This window comes from Vigna angularis, chromosome 1 (genome assembly GCF_016808095.1).
Source record: "Vigna angularis cultivar LongXiaoDou No.4 chromosome 1, ASM1680809v1, whole genome shotgun sequence".
Classification (NCBI taxonomy): domain Eukaryota; kingdom Viridiplantae; phylum Streptophyta; class Magnoliopsida; order Fabales; family Fabaceae; genus Vigna; species Vigna angularis.
The window spans coordinates 46,032,550-46,057,225 of NC_068970.1; the positions used below are offsets into that span (position 1 = coordinate 46,032,550).

The window sequence follows — 24,676 nt, forward strand, 5'->3', positions numbered from 1 at the left end:
AATACTCAAAGTTAGCTCCCTTTACCTCTATTCCAGACTTAGTTTCCTCTTCTCAAACCGTTCTCCAGAAACTTCCAGAATTTCCCCTCTTCAACTAGAATTTACTCCAACTCTCTTCTCTCACAATTTCTCTAGAATTTTGGTGTAAATTTCCAGCCTCCCCCCCTTGACTATTTATAGTAAAAAAATTTACTATTCATTTTTACTATTCATTTTTACTATTCATTTTTTTATTCATTTTACTATTGCAAAAATAATTTTTTATTTGCAAATTGGTGAATTCTGATCTCAAAGCTACGTGTAACACTTATCCTTTCCAAAAATAAATTTTTTTTTTTTTACTATTCACTTTTTACTATTCACAATTTACTATTCACTAATTTTTTTTTTTTTTTTTTTTTAGTAACTAACAAATATTTTCAAGGATCTTACAGACACTTCCTTCGGAGCATCTGCTCCCTCACCGTCTAGCTCGTCCAACCCAAAATTGTTAGGCATTTTGCTGAGGGGAATCAAATTCCCCTCATGGACTTCTTTCATAATGTCAAAGCCCTCCGCCAATGGGTCAACTCCCAGAAGGAATATCGCCTAGCAGAGAGCCTTGTTGAAACCCTTCTCGTGCTCGGTCACGAAGGAGGCATTCAAAGCCTTGATTTCCTCGCCCGCCTTCAACAACTTGGCGATGAGGGCCTTGTTCTAAATGGCCAGTTCGGCTCGTTAGGTGAGCAACTCATGTTCCTTCTCAGCTTGCTCATCCATCCTGCCCTTCAACTTCTTGTACTCTTCAACCGCCCGGTCACCCTTTATTTGGGTAAGTCGGGCCTTCTCTAAGGCCTCCTTACACTCCCACCTCGCCTCGTCCAACCTTTGTTGAAGGTCAAACTGTTATTTTTCACACCCTTTGTGGGTGGCAGTCAACGGTTCCAGCTGAACGCAGAGCTCCGCAAAAAACTTCCTCTCCTCAGTTAGCTCCGCCTGCACCTCCTTCGTGCTCCTCCTATCGGGAAACTCGCGCAACTACCAGTTGAGCATAGCCGCCCCAGACGACAGCTCTAAAGCAGTGTTCGTAATTCCTTTTTGGACGAATCGAACGCTCAGCCGAGTTCATGTGAAAATTAGTCTTATGGCTAACATGAAACTCAGGCCCGAATATGCCTCCTGACAAAGGTCGAGGGGCGCTCCCTTCGCGCCTGCTCCTTTTGGAAGAAGATCCCTTCCCTTCCTTGTGGGACATCTTCTTCTTCTCCGAAGGACGAACATCCACGGTAGTGACCGCCTCAACAGACTGCTCAAGGTTCACCACCGGAGTAAGTTGTGGAGCTTCAACCTGTGGCGTTACTTGGAGAATGTTCGGACGACTCTTCAGGGTTTGGGTCGTCTGGATGGAAGAGGCCGACCGGGGGTCACGACCTTTGAAGGAAGTGGCACCTATAGTCTTCTTCTTTGAGGCGAAGAATTTGGTCTTCCCAAGAGGGACGAACATAATTCCTGAAAAGAAGAAATCTTCGGGTGAAGCTGGGTGGGGCCTGCATGCAAGCCCACCCGTTCGGGTGAAGCTGGGTGGGGCCGATGTTGAGTTCGCGTAGGACGACTGATTGGAAAGCGATGTAAGGTACTCAAACAAACATTTGGGAATAAAGGTAAGTACATACGAAGAAGAAATCTTCGGTACTTGATCTCTTCCCATGGTAGACTCGTTCATTCTTTTTACACATGGTAAGCCTAATCAAACGTGCATCCTCAACACACTACACAACGCACGACCGGTCGACCCACCATTCCATATCCTTGTTTAGGATAAAACATGATGTATGAAGGCCGACCTTGTGAGCAGCCCATCCATAGCCACCAATGGTTGGATAACCACCAACAACAATCTCCCCCATCGTCATCAATATCAACCCCCCCCCCCCTCAACATGAAGGTCGATGGCTATCCCATTGATAGCCCTCTCGCCATAAATTAGGGGGGACTGAGGCTCTAAGCTACTCTCCCGCTCAGTTGTCTCGAGGTAAGAAGATGACACTGAGGTTGGAGATGAAGGCCGACCGCCCCTACCCGCCGAGTCCCCGCCGCCTCTACTCGATGACTCCTCAGACAAAAAAAGATGCACAATGCTCATTATTATTACCTTAGAAAAAAGAATGCGAAAAAAAAGTTGGACAGCAGGTAGAGCAAGAAGAAGGAGAATAGTGAAAATGAATGGGCACCCACCATCCTATTTATAGAAAATTTTGAAAACCTGCCAACCCATTGCAGCCGTTGAAGTTAGCCACGATCAACAGTCTTGATTACGCGACTTACCACCTCCCGCCAAATTCCCCATTCAAAACGCGCAGGACGGCCCTGCCAGATTACATCGGACGACACTATTGGAGGCACTCATGACAAATCCCAACGCCAACTACAGTTTCTAGGGCTTGGGGGCGTGTGTATCGTATGTCCTGACGGTCCTGGAAGATAGGGAGTGGTTGAACGGCCTAAAGACATAAGACACTAGGAGCATAACAAAATCTCGATAGACTAGCCCGAACGGACGTGAGCAAGGTCGGACGGTCTAACTTGGTAACCAGTTCTTCTTAGAGCAAAGTTAAAGGTAAGTATTGATTAGGTGTAATGGGCTGAGGTTAGGTCGAAATTAAGGTTGCACTAATCTCAAGCTCATCTCAAAAACTATAAATAAATATCAAAGGTAAGAGGTAGGTGATCGCATTTACTGTGTATTTAAAATTATTATTCTGATCCGTACAGACTATTTACTGACTTAAATATCGAAATACATTTGACAGTTACTCGGCCAATTGGAGTGAAAATGAAAACAGAACGAAGATACAATTACCCAAACTCACTTTGAAAAATATATTATAAAAGTATTTAAAGTTATTTGACCCTACACGGAAAACATTGTAATACAAAGCTAATAAATTATAGAATATAATTAATGCATGATTGGGATACTAAAATAATAAAGAATATTTTTTGTATTATAGAAAAGTTGTGAAACTACAAAACATATACATAATTTAATGATGCAAGTGAAGTTGTCTGTTATGATATGACGCTAACTGTTTGTTATACGTATACATCTCATTTAAATATTGAGTACGAAAAATCAGTTTGCAGAGAGCTCAACCTCAACACACAAAAAAAACTATGCTTAAAAAATTAAATAAAAATTAACACCTATTTAGGTCAATTATTGACCATACTTGTTGGGTAAAAATAATTTAAATAATTCTAGAATATGTATATGGTAATTGAGAATCATGAAAATTGATTTTGCCTATATCAATATAATCTTAGTTTTATTATGTTAATCAAATATTGTTACTCTTTTCAAGAAATTTAAAGCACTCATTTTAACTCAATTCAAAATTAATGGTATGATTTTGAACTAACAAATGGCATTAGTATTACTATATAAAATTAATTTAATTATTTATTAGTTAACAAATAACGTAGTTGTTGGGTCTATCGAGGAGGAGGTTGACCTGGGAGACACAATACCAAATAAGATGAGTCAAACCATATAAGCGATTGACACCATTTTTTACCAAAAATCTTAAAACAATGAGTTAATGAGTCTTTCATCTTTATAAGGTGTTCTACCTTCTCATTTCTATTCTCATTTCTATTCAATGTGAAACTCATACTTGGATTCCCAATAGTAGTTAACCTTTTTTTATTATAAATGAAAATAAAGAAGATACTCGGATATAGATAAATATGTTTAGATTTTTCATTCAAAACTTTAATTTTAATTATTGTATTTTAAATTAAATTTGTCTATTTTAAATTTAAGTTTTAAAAGGAATTAATTGGATAGACTATTAACATTATTTATATTTTATTTAGATGTATTTAAAATTATTATTTAGTGTTTATTTTTAATATGATATTTAGAATTGTCATTTATAGTTATATTTTATATATATTAACATATATCCCAATCGTTATATTCATACTCATATGATAATTTCTTTTTATGGTTATACTTGGGGTAGTGGATTTTAATAAATTTAAGAAAAACAAAGGAGAAAATTAGGTTGTTTAAATTTAAAAAAATCGAGAAATGAAATAAAATAATAGAAAAATTTATGAAAGATAGTGAGTGATAGAATGAATTTGATAAATTAAAAAATGTTTTAATTGATAGAAAGAGCAGGTTATCATTTTACTTTTGTATATAAAAGTATTTAAATTAAATTGTAATTAGTGTAAAATATAATACAATGAAATGTGAGTGATTATTTTAAATGAGAAAAACTAATATTAATAAAAATATATTAAATTAAAGTATGATTTTTAGAAATTAAGATTATATAAAATATTGGTGATTAGTTTAAATCAAATCAAGTAATAGTTTGATCTGATGAAATTATTTTAAATTGGAATATGGTTGTTTAAAGTGAATATACAATAAATAGGAGTAATTTATTAAACAAATGTATTGATGAAAATAATTTAAATGAACATGTACCATGAAAATTGATAACATTTTTTTATGTGATGCTCAAAATAAATAAAAAATATTACAATAAATATAAAGTAGATAATGATAAAATTATTGCATGAAATGAAATTAAGTTGGTTTAATGTGAGAATGTTTATGTATTCAAAATATTAAAACATATTATTGATTTGCTTAAGAAATTACATAATATCCTATAGCAAATATTGAACTCATGAGCATAACGCAAGGAGAACCATCACAACTCGCCAAAAACACACTACACCAAGAACGACAACATCGATACGATGACAACGAACCACAAAACCACTACCATCAGTCACCATGTAAATCCCTCGTCTCAATTTCTCGCAAATCGTTTCATACAAACGTAAAACTTACTCGCATTTCCATCTCCTGTTACAGTAAACATCTATAAACAAACAGGGCTTAGTTTTCGTGTTAAAAGAAAAACAGATGGAAGAAAAATAAAATTAAAACACTACAATTTTAAAAAAATAATAGCCATATCCGTTAAACTCATCAATATAGGATTGATCAAATAATTAAATCTAATAATTCATTTTAATAACTCTAAGGTGACTTTGTAAAATATAGATGTTTAGCTATAGTTAGTTAAAATTAATTTTATCACAATGTTTTTGTTGCATTAAAAGTTATAAAAATTAGTTTTGCATTGATTTAAAAAAAAATACTCAAAATAAAAATATATATAGATTACGTTCAAAATCAATCTTACAAATAGTTATTCAAATAAACACTTTTCAGTATAATAAAATATCTAGAAGACTTAACAGATTGAATTAATGATTTTCATAGTTATTAAAAAACTATATATATATATATATATATATATATATATATATATATATATATATATATATATATATATATATATATATATATATATATATATCATCAATTTCTTATAGAAGCTTTTCGTTACTTATTTTACATCCGAGGTAATGTCAACATGAAAAGAATAATATAATTTATGTGATTCATGAAAAAACAATAATTTAATTGTAACAAATTATAATAGCACTCGAGGGGAAAAAACATGTAATTGACTAATGATAATTTTTTTCCTTTTAACATATATTGCAAATGTTAGAATTGATTAGATTAATGTTTAAATACAATAATCAATTAACTAATCTTGTTAGTTAGGGTTAGTTAGAGTTCTCAATTTTCAGTTTTTTCTCTCAAGAACCTTTTATATATATATATATAGGGTTTTTTGTTCTCCAATATGGAGAATTAATACACAATATAGTAGATTTCTAAGTTCTTCTTACCCGGTTTTGGTAGCTTCTTCTTGATGCTTGATTTCTCCATGGTTAAGCTCTCTTCTTCTGCGACACTCGAGCCTTTCTCTTTTCTTTGCACACCATTTCTAAAATGGTATCCGAGCAGGGTTAATGTCTGCTATGCTTTCTTCCATTGTGCCAAAGTTCCTTCAATCATAATTCTTGTTTCATTCTTGGTATGATGGATCACATGGATCAGTCAACCAATCCTGCCAGCCATTTTTATCTACATCCTGGGAAAAATCCAGGCCTCACCCTTATCTCTCAAGTCCTAAATGAGACAAATTAATTTTCTTAGAGCACAAACATGAGAAGAGTCATCCTTTCCAAAAACAAAATCAAGTTTATTGATGGATCAATCAAGAAACCTCAAAGCGGTGATGCTCTATTTAATGCTTGGGAAAGATGCAATATGATGTTCCTTTATTGGATTATAAAGACATTTTCTTCACAAAGTATAATATATGTTGAAGATGTCAAAGAATTATAGGATGAATTGAAGGAAAGATTCTCAAAAGGTGATTATTTCAAGATTTCTGACTTACTTCAAGATATTCACTCAATCAAACAAGGAGAAAGAAATGTAAATAAGTTCTTTATATATTTGAAGATTGTTTAGGAAGAATTAGAATCTCTTAGACCTATACCATGTTGTACTTGTAACATCCCTTGTAATTGTGATCTGTCAAAGACCTTTTTCAAATACAGAGAGATGGAGCATGTTATTTGTTTTCTAAAGGGGCTGAATGATACCTACAAACTTGTGAAACACAAATCCTCTTAATGGAGCCCCTTCCAACATCAATTATGTCTTCTCCCTCAACATGCAACAAGAGAGACACGAAAGACAAGACAAGACAATGAGACCACCAACTAGAGTGCTGAAACCAAAATTCTGGTGAATAATGTTGATAAGAACAACCACCGAAAACCAGACCAGACCTGGAGGAACTAGGGACGTGGTGCTAGGTCACTTGGGCAAGGAAGAGAAATCCCAACTATGGAAAACAATGCTCCTACTACCACAAAATGAATCACACTGTGGATGAATGTTATTCTAAGCATGGTTATCCACCATAGTACAAAAGGAATGGCAGTATGAGTACCCGCGAGTATTTTTTAAACGGGTATCTGTGCGAGTAGCGGGTGAAAAAGCACTTTGCCACTTTTTATAAAATCAAACCCATATCTGTCAAATTTCCAAATAATTCTACTATCATTGCTGAACATGTAGGAACTATTCAATTTTCTAAGGAATTCATTATCTTTAATGTCTTATATATTCTTGATTTTTCCTTTAACCTAATGTGTGTCCAAAGTCTGGCTAAAGACTTAAACTGCATTCTAACATTTTCTTCTAAGATGTGTTTGATAAGGGAGAACTCTACATTGAAGACAATTGGGTGTGTTAGTGTTTGCAAGTGTCTGTAAGTGTCTCTATTACTTACAGATTTTTCTCATTTTTTATCAAGATTTCATTCATAAGTCTATATTTTCTTATGAACGTGTTGATGTAAATTTGTGGCACTATAAATTAGGCCATCCAAGACACAAAACTATAGAACAAATATGTAAAAATTTTCCTTATGTACAAATGACTTCTGATACTGTTTGTGATACATGCCACTATGCTAAACAACATAAATTGTCATTTCCTATAAGTACTTCTATGTTCACTGAATGTTTTGAAATAATTCATTGTGATATATGGGGTCATATTTCCACTCCTTCTGTTCATCGTCATAAATACTTCCTTACTCTAGTTCATTATTACAGTAGACATACCTAGGCCTTTTTAATGTACTATAAAAGCCAAATTAGGGATTTGCTGCATAATTTTATTGTCAGGATTAAAAATTAGTTTAATAAGATTGTTAAAACTATTAGATATGATAATGGACCTAAATTTAATTGTCCTAATCTGTATGATTCTCATAACATTGATCATCAAAAGAGTTATGTTGAAACTCCTCAACATAATTTTGTTGTGGAGCACAAACATCATCATATACTTAACATAACACACGTAGCCTTCTTTTCAATCAAATGTTCCTAATGTTGATTGATCTTATATTGTCAATCATATTGTATATCTAATAAATAGGCTACCTTCCCCTTTTCTTAATGACAAAACCCCCATGATCTAATGTGTGATGTTCCTCCCACTTATTATTTTAAAAATTAAAACAGAATTATGATTACTTTAATGAAATTATTACGTTTGAAAATTTTCATTAGTTGAAATGGAGATGAGTATATTTTGTGCGTTTTTGGTATTTAGAGGGAGGTTGGGTTGAGGGAAAAAAATAGGTAAAAGGCATCAAAGAGTCGTGGCAGCGCCGCCATGCCAAGAAAGATGCCTATGATAGTGTATAGCTTCATCGATTGAGAGCCTTGGTGACCGAGAATCATCCTGAACTCCACCTTTCTACCTTCCTCCTTCATTCACCCATTAGTAACTCACAGATCAAACTTATTTACTCAACAACTGCATCAAGGGATATGGACATTTGTACCATTAATCTGGACATTTGTGCCAATATTAATTCATGTGTGGGTAACTCTTGGTGATGCAGAAAGGCTTCTGAGTTCATGGCGATGCAGTGGGTTGAGTGAATTGGGCATGTTTGGAAATGAAGGTGGTGGGTGGATTATAAGAAGTGAGAGGTGGTAGAGGGAGGAGAACGGTGACATTTGGTGAAGGAAGGAAAACTCTGAAGAAAAAGAAGATTAACGAGTCACCCTGTTTACTATATTGTTCATAATTTTAACAATATTAGTAAAAAAGACCATTAAAACTTGATTCAAAGCGTAAAGAAAAAGAGAATATTGAAAAAATTGAAAGAAAATAAAAGACGAAAGTAACATTGAAGTCATTTAGTTATCTAATAAAAGTTCGTAATTATATTAAGCTATTGCTTGGGTGACATTAGTAATAGAAGCTCGAACACACTGTTCCCGCCATAAGTCCTAGGAGTATACAGGTAAATTTATACTCTCCATTTCATGCATAAACTATCATGTTTTGGGATCATATTGGCTGTTCCTAAAGTCAGAAAAATGTTTAACTAAGTGCAATACACTAGTAGTTATAAACTAAAATGTCAAAATTGAGATTATGATAAAACCACATGATAACTTCTATAGTTAATTACAATCTTAATTGTTAATTTTCTAATCCATGATTATTATTACCTTAGCACTTCCCTCACTTCATTAGAGTCAAATCTTACAAATCTTTAAACTAGCTATATAAAAACTACCGAATCACCAAAGCTGGAATTATAAAGACCAGTTTAACGCAGTTAGAGCCTTAAAACAATCACAATGATCCTCTGCCATTTGTGAAAGGAAAATAAAAACTAAACAGAAAAAAAAACCGTGGAACAACATGTAATTTGTGAGATGCCATCCACATGCCAGAAATTGTTTTACAAATGAATGAGCCAAAGTATTAATAGTTTAATTAGGAGGCCTGATAAGGCAACCAAAATTTCAAACTGAAACGGATAAATTTAGCAATCCTCTTTTACAATACATTGTGGCTAAAATACATAATAAATCATGAAATCGATACTCGAGCCACACCGTTCGAACAAACAGTGACAGTTAATCATCATCCTCGAGAACACTTCGACGCCTCTGTATCTGAAATGACAAAAAAATTAGCATGGTATATACTTCAGAAAATGATAATAGAAAATGTAACAAATATTCTACAAAACTTACTGTAACTTTAGTCTGCCTTGCAGTTTGAGTGTTTATTTGCTCCAGCAGTGATATGAGCCTTTCCTCAGAGACCTAAATATGCCATGAGTGTGTTAGAGGCATGGTAGATAAACAGATACTTGATAAAGTTATGTTATATCTGACAAGTAAGCAGTTGAAAGTCTCATATAGACTAGAGATAAGACTAAATTATAATATATAAGTGAGTGCAAACCTCACATCACAAACCGGTTTTATAGAGTCTAGGCTTAAATCCACTTCTTAATATAAGCCTTGGCACAACGATAAAGTTGTTGCCTAGTGACCTGGAGGTCACGGTGTTCAAATCTTGGAAACAACTTTTTCATGTGCAGGGGCACGCATCCATCCTCACCAAAAGCCACTAAATGGGAGCCTCATGCATCGGGAATCTCTTTATACACTTATACCTAGAGAAGTGATTACCCCAAGAAGCAACACTAATATTCCATCTAAGTAACACATGGAAGATAAGAACGCTAAACATAATTAGCAGTTGTCACTTAATTGCATAAAATGCAATTATAGACTGAGGACCTATTATCAGTTGGCCAAAGAAATAAATGATGCAACTACAACTTCACTGATCAAACAAAAATATATCATACCATAAAGTACATAAAGTTTAAAATAAGAATATGGCCTACAATTGGTGATAAGCAAAAGACTTAGCAGAAAACAAGATCCAACATACTTTTTCAGTTATCTGACCCATTTGAGCAGCTCTAAGTATAACATCTTCGACACCCCTTGCTTTCTCAGGTTTCACCAAAGCAATTCGAGCGACTGCATACAAAGACAGAAGAAATTTGAAATAATGCATGAAATCTAATCATGTCTGCCCAATTAATTGACTAAAAACCTTAATCTAATACCAAGATGATGACTAATGAAGTCCAAACAAAAATCAAAAGGCCAATTAAACAAATAATTCCTATTACACCTATACAACACAATTTCTCCAATTCCAGACTACATTATTCACTATTTATTTTACAAAGCAAAAGTACCTACTAAACTTCAATATCCACAAAATGATACGGCACATTCCAAAAGTCAGTATTGAAATACTTCATAAGATTTCCAACACTTCGTACGTATCTCGGATTGAAACTTATTTAGGCACAAAAATCTACGAGTTACCCAAATATACTAATATCTTCTTTCAAAAGTGAGCGTTTTGATAAATAATTTGCAGGTAGAATTTAGGAAAGCAACACAACTACAATATATAACATCAATAAAACCTCCCCAAAATGGGTCTCTACATTCATAGATGCATGCACGACTAATAGAAGAATTTAAATTTTGACATATACCATCACAAACCACAAAATATTCACTTTTATTTTCTACCAACAGTACAGCACAAAACACATCCATGTATTTTTTTTTAACACAACCATTCAACAAAGTAGTAAAGGAAATAAAGAGAATCATTCGTATGCATATGTTCACTAAGACAGAAAAAATTGCTTACGCCTTTCTCGCGCTTCAGCAGACAATAACTGACTAAGCATCATCTGTCTTCGTTCCTCAGCCTCCCTAAATTAATTGTTTATCCATACATATCAATAAGTGATTTTACTCCAAGGGCAAGAATAATAAACATAAATAAAAGATGACCAAGTTTGTGAGGCAAAATAATCAGCTTATTACAACACAAAAAATCTACATTCATAAACTAACACCTCTTTGCATCATCCTGAGCCTTCTCCTGTTCAGGGTTCTGTTGATTTCCCTACAAATCAGCAAAAATAAAATAATTGCAAGAAAATTATCAACCTTTAGGATGAAAAAATAAATAATAGAGTAAAAAGCAATTATCTCTAACCACGCCTCGGCGACCCATAAGCTCCTGCATCCTTCTCTGTCTGATTGCCTCCAACTCAGGATCAGCCTGAAGCAGAAAACAATTAATTAATTAACTAGTAAGTAATAATAATTAAAATTTGCCGAACCGAAAAGTGTTGGTAACAGGCAGTTTTAGGAGCGATTCCATTGAGTGTTTTCGTTGGAAGAACATATAAGCGCAGAGGCATAAGAAAGTAGATAAGAGGTTAACAATGGAATGAGAATTGGGAGTACCATTTGGTTGGGTGTGCAGAAGAAACCCTAGTGAGTCTCTGATGATGCAGTAGGAGGAAGAGGAGGTCGCGTTAGCAATAAGCGGTTGTGTGTGGCCGATCAAATCAGTTTGTTCTCTTATTCCAACAAAGCTCTACGCTATAAACTTTCACAAATAAAACATTTAAATTCTAATATAATTTTATTTATAGTTATTTGTAAATAATAAAAATTTGATTTAAAGACGTTAGTGGGAACACATGCTCAGTATATTCACTATTTTTATAATAACAGACAATAATAATATTATTATAATAATAAAAATAAATATAAATAATTTTTATAATTTAATAATAGATAGTTTTTATTTATTTTGTAGATGATTTTATTTATTTAATTTTAAAAAATAATTAAATTTAAAAAAGAGTTAAATAGAAAGATTATTAAAGTTAAGAAAAATGAATATTTAGAGAATAACATTAAAAATGTGGAAAAAATTCTTTATATAATAATATTATAGATATCATAAAATGATAATTATAGAAATTAAATTAATTATTATGATAAAAGAAAAAAAATAGTAGTTTAAAATAGTTTGATATATATGGGCTTATTCAACCAACTTCAAGCAGTAATAAGAGGTATATCCTAAGTTTTATTGATAATCTATCCCATAAGACTTAGCTATACTCTTTTAAGTGAGAACTCGGAAACTTTTTCCTTATTTAAAAGTTTCAAAACTCATGTAAACAAAAGGGAGTTGGAGAAAACATTCTTTTCTTACACATAAATACAGCAAGAGAGTTTACTTCCAAGGAGTTTGAAAAAAATTGTAGAAACCTAAGCATTCAAAGAAAATTAACAGTTGTCTACCTTTATAGCTTAAATATGTATTTATAGATTTCGAAGTGGGTTTTGGATTACTAACAACCTAATTGTGGCCCAATTGATGTTAATCATGTTTTATAGTAAACTAATCTTTATCAAGCCTAATTGTTGTCTAAGGGTGACCATTCGGTCCATATGGTATAGCCATTCGATCACCAAGTTAACATCTGACTGTATGGATCGTCTGATCAGGGTTGGTCGGACAATCATACAATACAAACACCTTATTTGAGTCAAAGTTACTTGAAGATTAAAAGATCATGGAGACTTTATTTCAAGTAAGTGTTTATCCTGTTTATTGGATGGCTTTTAGGCTATTTTCCATCTTCTTGAAAGTTCTTTACCTCAATTTAATCACTAGACAAGTTAGAAAACCATTTAATATAGTTTGGAGCTATGTGTACTTTTGGGTTGTCTTTCAATGGATTAAAACGTGTTAGCATGTTTTTAGATTTGTTGGGCTTGTAAGGAAACACACCTTAATCAATTAAAACCACGATTTAATCAATTGAAACTCAAAGTTATAAGTATTACTATGTTTTGGTGTGTTTAAAATTACTTAGGTCCATCTAAGTTGATTTTGTGATAAGTTTCACAAAAGGTTTATCTAAGGTCCTGTGCTAGGCTTTATCTAAACTCCCTCGTCATCATTTTTGGTTCTAAATTTTGATAAAATACATCCATTGCAAAATAAATTCAAGTTTATTCTATTTTATTTATCATAATATGATTCTCTACTAAATAGTAATTGTACTATATGACCATCCGGTTAGCTTAGGATCGGACGATCCAATCAGTCATGAACATCTAGTGAACCAGTCGGTCAGGCAACATGAACGAGTGGTCAACATTAAACAATTATTAGGATTGATGATGGTTAATTTAAGCCAAAGCACGTTGGGTCGTAATTAGGCCGGTGCTATCCAAAACTCATTTCGAAATCTATAAATATAAGTTTCAAGTATTGCGGTATGTTAGTTACATTGAATACGAATTTATTGCTAAGATTACTGAATCTTTGTTGACTTCGACATCAGAATGCCTTTTGCAAGTAAACTCCCAATACGATCAAATGGAGCGTAGAACGAATGGTACCTAGTGCAAGAAGTTAGACAGACGAAATTTGGAAGATTGTTAACCTCGCCTCTACAACTGAAACAATAATAAATATTATATATTATAAGTAATTAATTTTAAGTAATTCATAAAAAATAAAATAATAAATAAATTAATAATGTTACACACGTGAATTAATTGAAAATGAAAAACACATTCCTTAAATTTCTTAAAAAAAATTAAGTTATCAATCATGTTATAAGATACGAGGGATACTATTAAAATATCAAAAAACAAATTTTTAATATATAATGTAAGGCAATCTTTTTAAAATAAGTTATTATAAAAAATAGTTATTATGAATATGTTTTTCTTAATAATTGAATCAACAGTTTTACTTGAATAACATTTCTATTATATACATTTATATCATATCGAAATTCACATAATAACAGTATAATCATCTAGTGATATATTAGGCCATGATAGCCAAGTGTTTTGGGATTAATAAGCATAAGAGGTGGAATGTATTCTTAATCATCACACTATACAAGGTAAGGAATAATATCGTGTCAACCTCATTGTAGTCGATATCATATCGATTTAGTTACAATTGAGATTATGTTAATCTTGTTATCTTTCAAGTATGGATAATATTAAAAGTTAAATCATTTTACAAACATTAGACAAATTATTCTTTATAATTTATCTTTACATATCATACCCAATTAAGTAAAGGCTTATAAGCTTAATATTTATTAGGTTAAACCCTTTTAGTTGTCCTTATTTATTAGATTTTTTTCAGTTTGATCTCCGTTTTTTTAAAATCTTCAATTGAGTCTTAAATAGTGATAATTTGAATTAATTGACTCTCTGTCGTTAAATTGGCTTAACGGGGGTTAAGTTTTTGCTGAGGTAGAAGGTTGACGTGTCAATTTTTTTAAATTGGCATTCATAGAGCTATACGTGGAATTTAAAAACATTTTAACATTTTAATTAAAATTTAAAAAAAAAAAAAAGTCATCTTCCATTACAATCAAGCACCACCCAGAATTCCTTTTCCCTGTCCATCACCCAGACCCTAAATTCAACAATAGCTTCCATTCCAGCATCTGTAATTCCTGCACATTACACAACAATAATGTCCAGTTAATAATAAAACTTGAACCCTCCAAATACCGTCCATGGAAGTTAACTTAGCAGAAACATATAGAAAAACAATCAATAGTCGTAGTAATAACCATCATCCAAAAATTGAAAGTCACCTCACCAGAAGCCACTAATGTAAGACATTCTCCGCGGTCCATTCCTGTGAATACCCTCGCAGCAGTAACAGTGGATTTCCCCTGAGTTAGAGTGCCTTTTTTGTCAAACAGTGGATTTCTGGCAACCAGTTTTTTAGGTATGCTCCTAGAGCCTCACATCGCTTCACAAGAAACCTCAATTAAATTGGAAACTTTCTCTACAAATCTCTCTCCCCAAGAAGGCCGAGTGGATCAATTTGGGAAATCGGAGAACCAGTTGGAGAAGAAGCACTACACAGGAGTCTGCCAGCGGCCTTGGGGAAAGTTCGCCGCTGAGATCCGCGACTCGAACAAGCGCTGGTCGAGAGTGTGGCTTGGAACCTTCGACACTGCCATCGAGGCCGCCAAGGCCAACGACCGTGCTGCCTTCAGGCTCTGTGGCTCAAAGGCCATCCTCAACTTCCCGCTAGAAGTAGGCGCGATGGACGCCACCGTCAAGGCCGAAGGCGAAAGGAAGCGGCAACGCCAGGAGGAGGGGGTAGAGGAAGTAAAGCCAGTGGTGAAGAAGGAGAAAACAACAGAACAGGAGGTGAACTGTTTTCGGGAGATGTCGTTAATGCCTAAGGTTGAAGATGATCAAAGGTAAGGTTGAAGATGATGAACCATAATTTGGGTTTCACTTTTTAGAAATTTCTTTTAATTATATATTCCATGTACACAACGTAAAGAATGTCACGTTTAACAAATTGACACGTCTAACCTCCTACCTCAGCAAAAACTTAATCCCGTTAAACTAATTTAACGGTAGGGGCCCAATTGATTCAAATTAGCAGTATTTAAGACTCAATTTGAAATTTAAAAAAACGGAAATCTAAATAAAAAATACCTTTTAACCTATTTATTATAAATAATATTATTTATAAGATAATTAATTAATTCGTCATTATTACACATTTATTATATGATGTACGACTAACTTACGTCACAGTGTCTTTAACCAACCCAACATTTTTTGGTCTCGGGAGAAACGAATACTTGAAACATATTAGTGTGGAGTTGTGAAGGTATGAAGTTGTAACTTGGATCATACATGAAAAGTTGGAAAAAATCTTCACGAAATATATTCAACATTTATACATAACAAAAAATTCCAAATTTTATATTTCTTGAAGAACTATATTATAAATACAATTAATTAAAAATAAAATTTAATATGTTCTTATGATCGAAGTGAATCTACTTTTACTTCCTGTTCTTTCCGAATTTCTTCGCACACTCCCAACATCGATATGAACATTTTATCTTCAAGAAAAATGACTTCCAGATTACATATATTGAAAACTTTTCGAGTAAGTTTTTTTTTAATTTTTCAAACAAAAATTTCATTTTTGAAATGAAATTAGAGGACTAAAATTTTCAGAATCAGAACAGCATTTTTAGAATGTGTGAAATGAATTTCAGAATAAATTTTTCAGAAGGAGATTTTTGGAATAAAAACTTTTCGAAACTCATAAAATATCTTCCAAAATGAATTTTCTGAAATATTCTTACATAGAATACTTTTGGAAAGAGGAATATATAAATTACATTTAAAAAAAAAAACTTTCTCATTCAACCTTTTTCTTTTCTCTTTTTTTCTACAACTTTCTTCTTCTTGTTTTCTTTTTGTGAAAGTACTAAAAGTGTGAGAGTGGTAATTAAAGATGACAACACGTCGGATACGTCTACCCACAATCTGATCTGCAAAAAAAATTCGATCCGCAACTCGTTCGCTATCTGTGCGGATACCCGCTTAGAAAATATCTGTGAGTATTTTAAATCTGAGTATCTGCATATATCAAAAGAAATATTTTATACCTTTAAAAATAAAATTTAAATAAAAATATATAATATAATATAAATTAAATATAAATTATAATTTAACTTTAATTAAATTTAATATAATAAAATATAATTTTATTTTATTTTTAATTAAATTTAATTAAAATATATATAAATTAATTTATTATTATTACTTTTTGCTAACAATAAATATCCGCAGATCGGATAATATATTATCCATACTCGACCCGTTTAGAAGAATATTAAAATACCTGTTACTTGTTGTCTACGAGTAATAAATATTTACAGATAATAATATCTGTCACGGATTTTATCCGTGAATAACCATCCGCAGATTTGTTTATCATCCCTCATGGTAGTAATTGTGATACAATGGTGAAAGTTATTGGAGGGTTTTCTTAATACTGTGAAAGGGGGTGCAATTAGTAATTTTGGGCATATAGGAAGCAGTAGCCGATCTGATTGCATGCTGTGGATGTTGGGTGTTACTCCCTCCACCACCACATTTTCTCCCTCCACCTCCCCAATTTTATTACATATTTTTTAAATTACAAAACTAACCTTTTATAATTACAAAAATAACCTTTTTACTTTTTAATCCTAATTATTTATTTTAACCCTAAAATCTATCTTTCTACCCCTTCTCACCCACCTCCCAACCCTCTCAGATTCTCACCCAAACTCCATGACATCCATTTCTCATCTTTCATCTTTCCTCCATATCTATTATTCAAAAATAATATATCAAAAAATATAAATTATATTATTTAAATATCTTCAAAATTAATATTAAAAAAACTGTAAAATATAAACCGTATAATCTTTAAACGGATGTAAGCATCCGTCAACGGATATCAACATCTGTTTAAGGGAAAACGGATGTGGACATCCGTTTTCATTTTTTGACCTCCTCTACGTTACTTTTCATACCTACCGTTTTTCCTCTCCACTTACAAAATACCACGTGTGATTTTCTCTCCCCTAACAAACTTTGTTTCTTGTCTCTAGCACTCAAATGGTTTCATCGTCGAATCTTCACATTCAAGCGTCACTGGAGCTCCATCACTATTCCATTATCACTATCGTCTTCTTCTCCAAAATTCTTCCTCCCCACGCCCATGGTACTTTCAAATACACTTAGTGACTCCATCAAATCACATACACACAGGGGCACTACTTCACCTTTGTGCTTCACCCTCCATTATCACTCCATAAGCATTTTACCCAGGAACAGGGACAATCACACGACACCCGCTCAACCCTCAAACAGAGAAACCCAATCACGCGTGACCTTCTTCTTCCATTTTCATCACCCAACGACATCCTTTCATCACCTGCAATTCCAACACAATAAACACAATACATCAACATTTTCACCCAATTTCCAACAGCTTCCATCTTCCATATTCATCACACGGATCACAACCCAGGTCCACGTTCTTCCATTCTACCATTCAACTCCATCCTAAATCCTCTGCTCTTCCGCTCCTATCTCAAATATTCCAACAGTACAGGGTAATCAATTAATAAAAAAACAAGTAACGAGAGGGGGCAATGTCTCGCGGTGGCTCGCCGGAGGAGGGGAATCAGTGTTGGCTCCGTTTTGGATGTCTTGGGTAAAAGATGGTGGGCTCTGTCAGCGTCGGTTTTGGCGACGCGTCTTCGGTAGAGGGTATTGCAATGGTGGTTGCCGGCGGTGAATGAATAGACGGAGCGGTGGCTGGATCCGTGATTTCAAAATATAGAGGAGAGGAGTCTCTACGCGTTCGGAAAAGAGAGGGGAGGAAAGGTGCCACCGCACCGCCGCACCATCGCACACCGCCCACCGCTAGGAAGAAAACTTGTATGGAGAAGAAATGGAAGATGAGAATGATGGTGTTTGGGTGAGAATCTGAGAAGGTTGGGAGGTGGGTGAGAAGGGGTAAAAATATAGATTTTAGGGTTAAAGTAAATAATTAAAATTAAAAAGTATAAAGGTTATTTCTGTAATTATAAAAGGTTAGTTTTGTAATTCAGAAAATATATAATAGAATTGGAGAGGTGGAAGGAGAAAATGTGGTGGTGGAGGGAGTAACACCCGTGGATGTTTTATGTATTTTTTGGCCCCTTTTTTTCACATGATGAATAAGGGTGTTGCTCCCTCCACCCCCACACATCTCTTCCTCCACCTCCCCTTTACCATTTTGCCCCTTCCTCCACCTTTCCTTTACTATTTTGCCCCTCATTAAAATTTTATTTTTAAAATTGTTTCCTCCACCATCCCAAATACTCCCTACATCTTTTCATTATTATTTTTATTCCAAAAATACCAACCTTAATTTAACTTTTATCATTTAATTTTATTTATCTTTTTTAAAATCCTAAATCTTCCTAAACATCTGCACCTCCACGCTAGAAAGGAGTTCCGTTCCACCTAAGCTCTCACAGCCAATGAACGTCTACCATCACGACCGTGCATGTCTCATCCAACTCCATCCTTCCTCCACCGCCACCTTTAATGATAGAGAAGGAAGATTAAATAAAAGATTAATTAAAAAATTAATTAAGATTGAGGAAATAATAGTATAATAGTATAGAAAGAATGACTGGTAGGGGTGTTAAAATGGCAACCCTTGACACTGGCTTAACACTGCCACTTTCCTATTAAATAATGTTGTTGATGTTGGCAGTGGCTTTGTGGCTTGATGAGCACACCCAAGTCCATGCCTCTCATCATGCATGCCAACTGTTTGATCTTTCGAACAAGTCATCAACGCCTTCTAATGCACCACCACTACTTCTATTTTCTTCCGAACTCTTTTTTTTTCTTTTCCGTTTACAACATCAGACCAACTATTGAAGTTCAATTAATTCAAAAAGCTTCCATAAAAGCATTGACTTCCTTGATTCCATATTCTTCTACCCAGTCTGCACTAACTAGGTTATACACCCACACTGTTCCCTACTTTTCCATCATCTTATGCTACCTTAAGCTACTTTCATAGAATGGATATGCAGGTTTTGATGCAAGGAGAGATTCAAAGGAAGATCCTTGGTCATGGCGAATGCAAGAGAAAAGTCGATACATTGCTTCTTTTTTGTAATGTTAGGGTTTGAGTTTGAATAACTCTAATTTTCTATTTCGTTTCTTCGTTAGCAAACAAAACAATTGAGTACTAGTTGGACATATGTTAACATCCGTGACCCTCTTTGTAACATCTGTTTCTTCCACGGAAGTTGAACTCCGTTTAAGAAAAATCAACACACATTCATTTAAAGGAAAAACGGATCTCAACATCCGTTTTACCTTAAACGGATGTCGACATCCGTTTTGCCTTAAACGGATGTTGACATCCGTTGAAGGATGTCATCCGTCCAGAGGCAGCGTTCGTTTTACGTTTCGTTTTTATTTTATTTGTTTATTTTATTCACAGTAATTTATATTTAAATTTATAATTTTAAATGTTATATATGATTAGTTTTAAACGTTGATGAGGCTTGACGGAAGAGAAAATGATAAACGGTGGAGAAGAAGCTTGACGAAAGAGAGAAAGGTAAACGGAAATGGAAGAGAGGAAGAGGTGCAGAGGGAAATAAATCAGAAATTTTAAATAAATTAAAATATTAAAAGGATATAATTGTCATTTTAGAAGGATATAATTGGCATTTTAGAAAATTGGGGAGGTGGAGGAAGAGATATGTGGGGGTGGAGGGAGCAACACCCGATGAATAAAGGGAGTCAACACTGATAAAACATGGGTTGGGCCTATATTTTAAAGCCCGAGGCCAATTTCATAGAAATATGAAAGTCGCGAAGCGTTCAGTATCCCTGTGATTCTTGTCTACTAAGGTTTTCGTTGGGAGCACTCAAGGTATTCTTTTTCGAAGTTGTGAAAAGCACTGCACATCCAAATTGAGAAGACATGGATCCCAAGCTAACCGAGGTTTCTCAGCTCTTCGATCGCTTTAAGGCTTCGTTTCTCAGGAACGACTACGACAACTGTTCCAATCTCCTTTCTCAACTAAAGGTATTTCCCACCCAACCTAACCCTAGTTTAATTATTGCTCTGAGTTCCAAAATTTGCTCATCATTTACTTTCTTTCTTCTCTTTGAAGATCGATTCTGTTGCATTGTTTGCTTTTCTTCAATTTATTTTTATTTTGAACTTGGCCTTGTGGAAGTGAGAAAGTTGTCGGATGGGGTATGTTGCTTCTGTTGAGATCATTATAGCAATAAGTATTCTGGGTAAGATAGATTACACCGAAACCAACGCTATTGTAGATTTAAGAAGTTTTCTTAGTTATCTCTTGGAAACAATATGCACCGGGCAGATAAATTGGGTTTTCACCTTTGGATTTGACTCATCAGAGAGAGGGAGTGTACTGTGGAGGATAAAATGTGTTGATTGATTTACTAGTTCCCCACTCAAGCTCAAAGGGGTGGTTTTGCTTGGAAATATGATCTCTTAGTATTTATCGGGCAAAGACTTTTATGATTAATGCTACAAACAGCTTGAATTCATAGCTCATGTCTATTTATAATCTATATAAGATGGAGGTTTGAAAGGTCTTAGCTTCCTTCTTTTTGGTGCTTATTTGCAGCTGTTGTTATTTATTTAATTGTTGCCTCGCTGTTTATTTGTAGGTGTTACTGACAGGGTTCAGAAGCCTTCCACCATTGTTTGCAGATACACCTAATGCTGTTCATGAGTTAACAATAGCAAGTAACACTCTTCGCTCCAATCTATTACAGCGTTCCCCTACCCCCATCTTTTTTGTGTTCATAGGCCTATAGCCATTGCTTAGGCTTAGACTAATTATTTAAGTAGTAAAGCGAAACCTGTTCGCAAATCTTAAATTTGCTGATTCATAAAGGATATCAATATGCACTGGCTTTCCTGTAAGCTATTTGTGATTGAAAATGGAATTTCTCTTCTATACCCTCTATCTTGTAGGCAGTAAGTAAAGCTGAAACTTAAAAATAGTGTTTGTTGTTAGAAGATAATATTGCTATCTGGTTGTTGAGAGAAGTTAACCTTTGTTTTACCATATGAGGAATGGTTAATGTGGTTTACTCTGCACTAGAAGAGAATGAAAAGAGTATAATAATTTTTTCTTCATCTAAATTTAGAAAATGTTAGATGCTTGGAGGCAGCAGAATAATGAGCTAGAGCCTTATTGATTGAATGAAACAAATTACTAAAACAATAGCTGAATGACTGAATCATATCAGCATGGTTAAGATAATAAATATTTCAAAAATGTAAAAGAAAAAAATGTTAGAAGTTCTATATTTAATATTTCTTTTTTCTGTTGGTTTTTGCACTTCTAGAACCATATTGATAATCAAGGAAATTAATAAACAATATCTCAATGACTGAATCATATCAACATGAATAAGACAATAAATATTTCAAAAATGAAAAGGAAAAAAGTTAAAAGTTCTATATCTAAGATTTCCTTTTTCTGTTGGTTTTTTGAACTTCTAGGGGATATATACGAGCATGCTGTTGTCCTTAGTGTGAAAACTGAGGATCAAGATGCCTTTGAGAGGGATTTCTTCCAGTTGAAACCTTATTATACAGATGCCTGGTAACTTCTGCTTGTCCCTCTCTTTACACAAAATATCCATTTCTACTCTGGAACAGATAAATCTGCAACGAAAGCAAAGAATGGACATCTTCTGATTGTTCACTTATAAACTTGTATAGTGTATGCCAAGAAGTATTAAAGTAGTATCAATATTAAAATATGATGTTATTTGCAATTCTTCTTTCACTCTTCCTTGTTGGATTCTTGTATTTCATGGGGGCTTTTCTTGTGTGGCAGCAATCGGCTTCCACCATCACCTCAGGAGTACCCAATACTCGGTCTCAACCTGTTGAGACTACTTGTGCAGAATAGGATTGCTGAATTCCATACTGAGTTGGAATTACTTTCTTCTGCTGCACTAGAGAATCCTTGCATTAAGCATGCCGTGGAGTTGGAACAATCTTTTATGGAAGGAGCATATAATCGTGTCTTGAGTGCTAGACAGACTGTACCGCATGATACATACGTTTATTTCATGGATCTCTTGGCAAAGACTGTCAGGTAATATTTGCTATTATTGTTTTATTTTGATTGCATAGGGGATGGTTGAACTCAAGTGATAAACAAGAGGAAACTGGAACCCCTACTTGATTTATTTTGGGCTTATAGTTTACACTGTTTTGGAATTTTCTCTTCCAAACTGATCTCTAGAATTATCATTAACTTGAGTAATTTTTATTCTTGTAATTCTATATAATATTTTATTTGCTTCCTGCAATGGCAATTTGATGGAAGCACGACCTTTACTGTAAACTTAAAGCTCAAACACCTGCCTCTCTAGTGGTTCTATTCTTTTCTGATGGTGCATCTATATTGATTTTCTAATTAGTTTTTACCTATCTTCAAACATTCAGAGATGAAATAGCAGGCTGTAGCGAGAAGGCATATGACTATCTTTCAATTAAGGATGCAAAGCAAATGTTATTGTTCTCATTAGATCAGGAACTCCTGGAATATATAAAAGAGGTGAACCATCTTATGTCCCCTTAATTTTTGTGTTTCTTTGCCGGGGGAGGGAGGTGTTGATATTGGAATTGGGCATGAGATTGGACTTGACATTCGGAATTCAACCTTTGATTTTTAATGATGGTTATGTTTCGAAGTCCTTTCAGAATTGAAAAGACAATTCCATGGAATTGTAATATTAATAATAATCACACTTTAACAATTCCTAACCTCTACCTCTGAATCACAATTTCCACACTTCACTCCCCTTTAACATACCTGTTATTTATTTCCGCTTTAGCTTCCACGATTACTACTATCCACTGTCAGTGTTCCTATTGTCACCACCTATATTCAACCACCAAGACCACCACCATTATTTTTGTCATCACCAAGACCACCATCACTATTGTTGTCATCACCCTTTCCCCACCACTGTGACCAGTGCCACCACTTATTGTCCCTCTGTTACCATGACCGGTGACTATTTTCTCCATTTTCACTTTCAAATTAATATTTTTTATTCAAACATGACATAACTCACCCTCTAACAAAAGGAAATTGAAGTTAAAACTTATAATTCTACACTCTAATTATTTGTACAGACCAAATCTATAAATCATGATCTCAAGTATTCCAGTTGTTAGAATAGGAATTGGAATTATAATTATAAATTCTATTTTCATGTTTCAAACGGACATGGAAAATATTGATATCTCTTTCAATAATTACATTTGTTTTCTCTCATGTTCTGAAGTTATTATCTATTTATTGAAGGAACATCCTGAGTGGGATATAAAGAATGGTAGTGTCTTTTTCCAAAAGGCAAAAGAATCTGCTCCGTGCAAAGAAATTCCCTCTCTGCAGCTCATCAACCAGACACTTAGTTATGCTAGGGAGTTGGAGAGGATTGTCTGAAAAGATATGCGAAGGCGGCTTTTGTGTTTCAAAATTTCTAGGTGCCTGGATAATAGCTGCCTGCTAATATTGTCATCTGAAATTGTTTAATTCTCATTCAATGCGGAACTAAAAAATTGTTCACCACTGTATTTTGATCATTTATGGTTACTTTTATTTTTTTACATCGTGCTCTGGAAACAGAAAAAAATGTTTCATACGTACTTTTTATTTTTTTATTTTGATGATTATATGATTCATGATTCTGTAGTCTAAATTTTAAAGCCATAGAAAGGTTCATACCCAGAATATGGGGATATAAAATTTCCAAGTCATGCATTTGGTGACTTGGGTGTTGGGTTTCCTTTTTAGAATGATGTGCTCGGCTGTTGGGTTTTCTTTTTCTAAACAAATCAAATCAGCAAATTGTATGTGATAGTAGTTAGGAGAAAATATTGAGATCTGACTTATTTATTTCTATCGTAATTTGTGAACCCTTATGGAGTGTTGTTTTTGTGTACAGTCACGACGATAAAAATATTTGCTTTCAACAGGTACTTTTGCATTACATTATTCAAGTTTGATTTGTGCCAAAATAGTTTTTTTTTCTTTGAAAGTGTATGTTTTTTAATCTTTTT

The 24,676-nt window shown here is 33.8% G+C and overlaps 2 protein-coding genes and 1 pseudogene across 2 annotated transcripts; 2 read left to right on the forward strand and 1 right to left on the reverse strand.

The window, feature by feature from the left end:
• Positions 1-9,150: 9,150 nt before the first annotated feature.
• Positions 9,151-11,771, reverse strand: LOC108319379 (uncharacterized). The gene is made up of 7 exons (XM_017550491.2): positions 11,617-11,771; positions 11,363-11,428; positions 11,220-11,269; positions 11,009-11,073; positions 10,223-10,314; positions 9,511-9,582; positions 9,151-9,429 (listed from the first exon to the last, which is right to left on the reverse strand). The coding sequence occupies exons 1-7, from the start codon at positions 11,617-11,619 to the stop codon at positions 9,391-9,393; spliced, it is 387 nt and encodes a 128-aa protein (XP_017405980.1). The 5' UTR covers positions 11,620-11,771; the 3' UTR covers positions 9,151-9,390.
• A 2,952-nt stretch (positions 11,772-14,723) lies between these two features.
• LOC108319361 (ethylene-responsive transcription factor 5-like) lies at positions 14,724-15,429 on the forward strand (annotated as a pseudogene).
• Positions 15,430-20,414: 4,985 nt separating this feature from the next.
• On the forward strand, positions 20,415-24,223 carry LOC108319418 (26S proteasome non-ATPase regulatory subunit 8 homolog A). The gene is made up of 6 exons (XM_017550551.2): positions 20,415-20,632; positions 21,250-21,328; positions 22,094-22,196; positions 22,434-22,697; positions 23,051-23,162; positions 23,919-24,223. Exons 1-6 carry the CDS (start codon positions 20,528-20,530, stop codon positions 24,057-24,059), a joined length of 804 nt encoding a protein of 267 aa, XP_017406040.1. The 5' UTR covers positions 20,415-20,527; the 3' UTR covers positions 24,060-24,223.
• Positions 24,224-24,676: the final 453 nt, after the last annotated feature.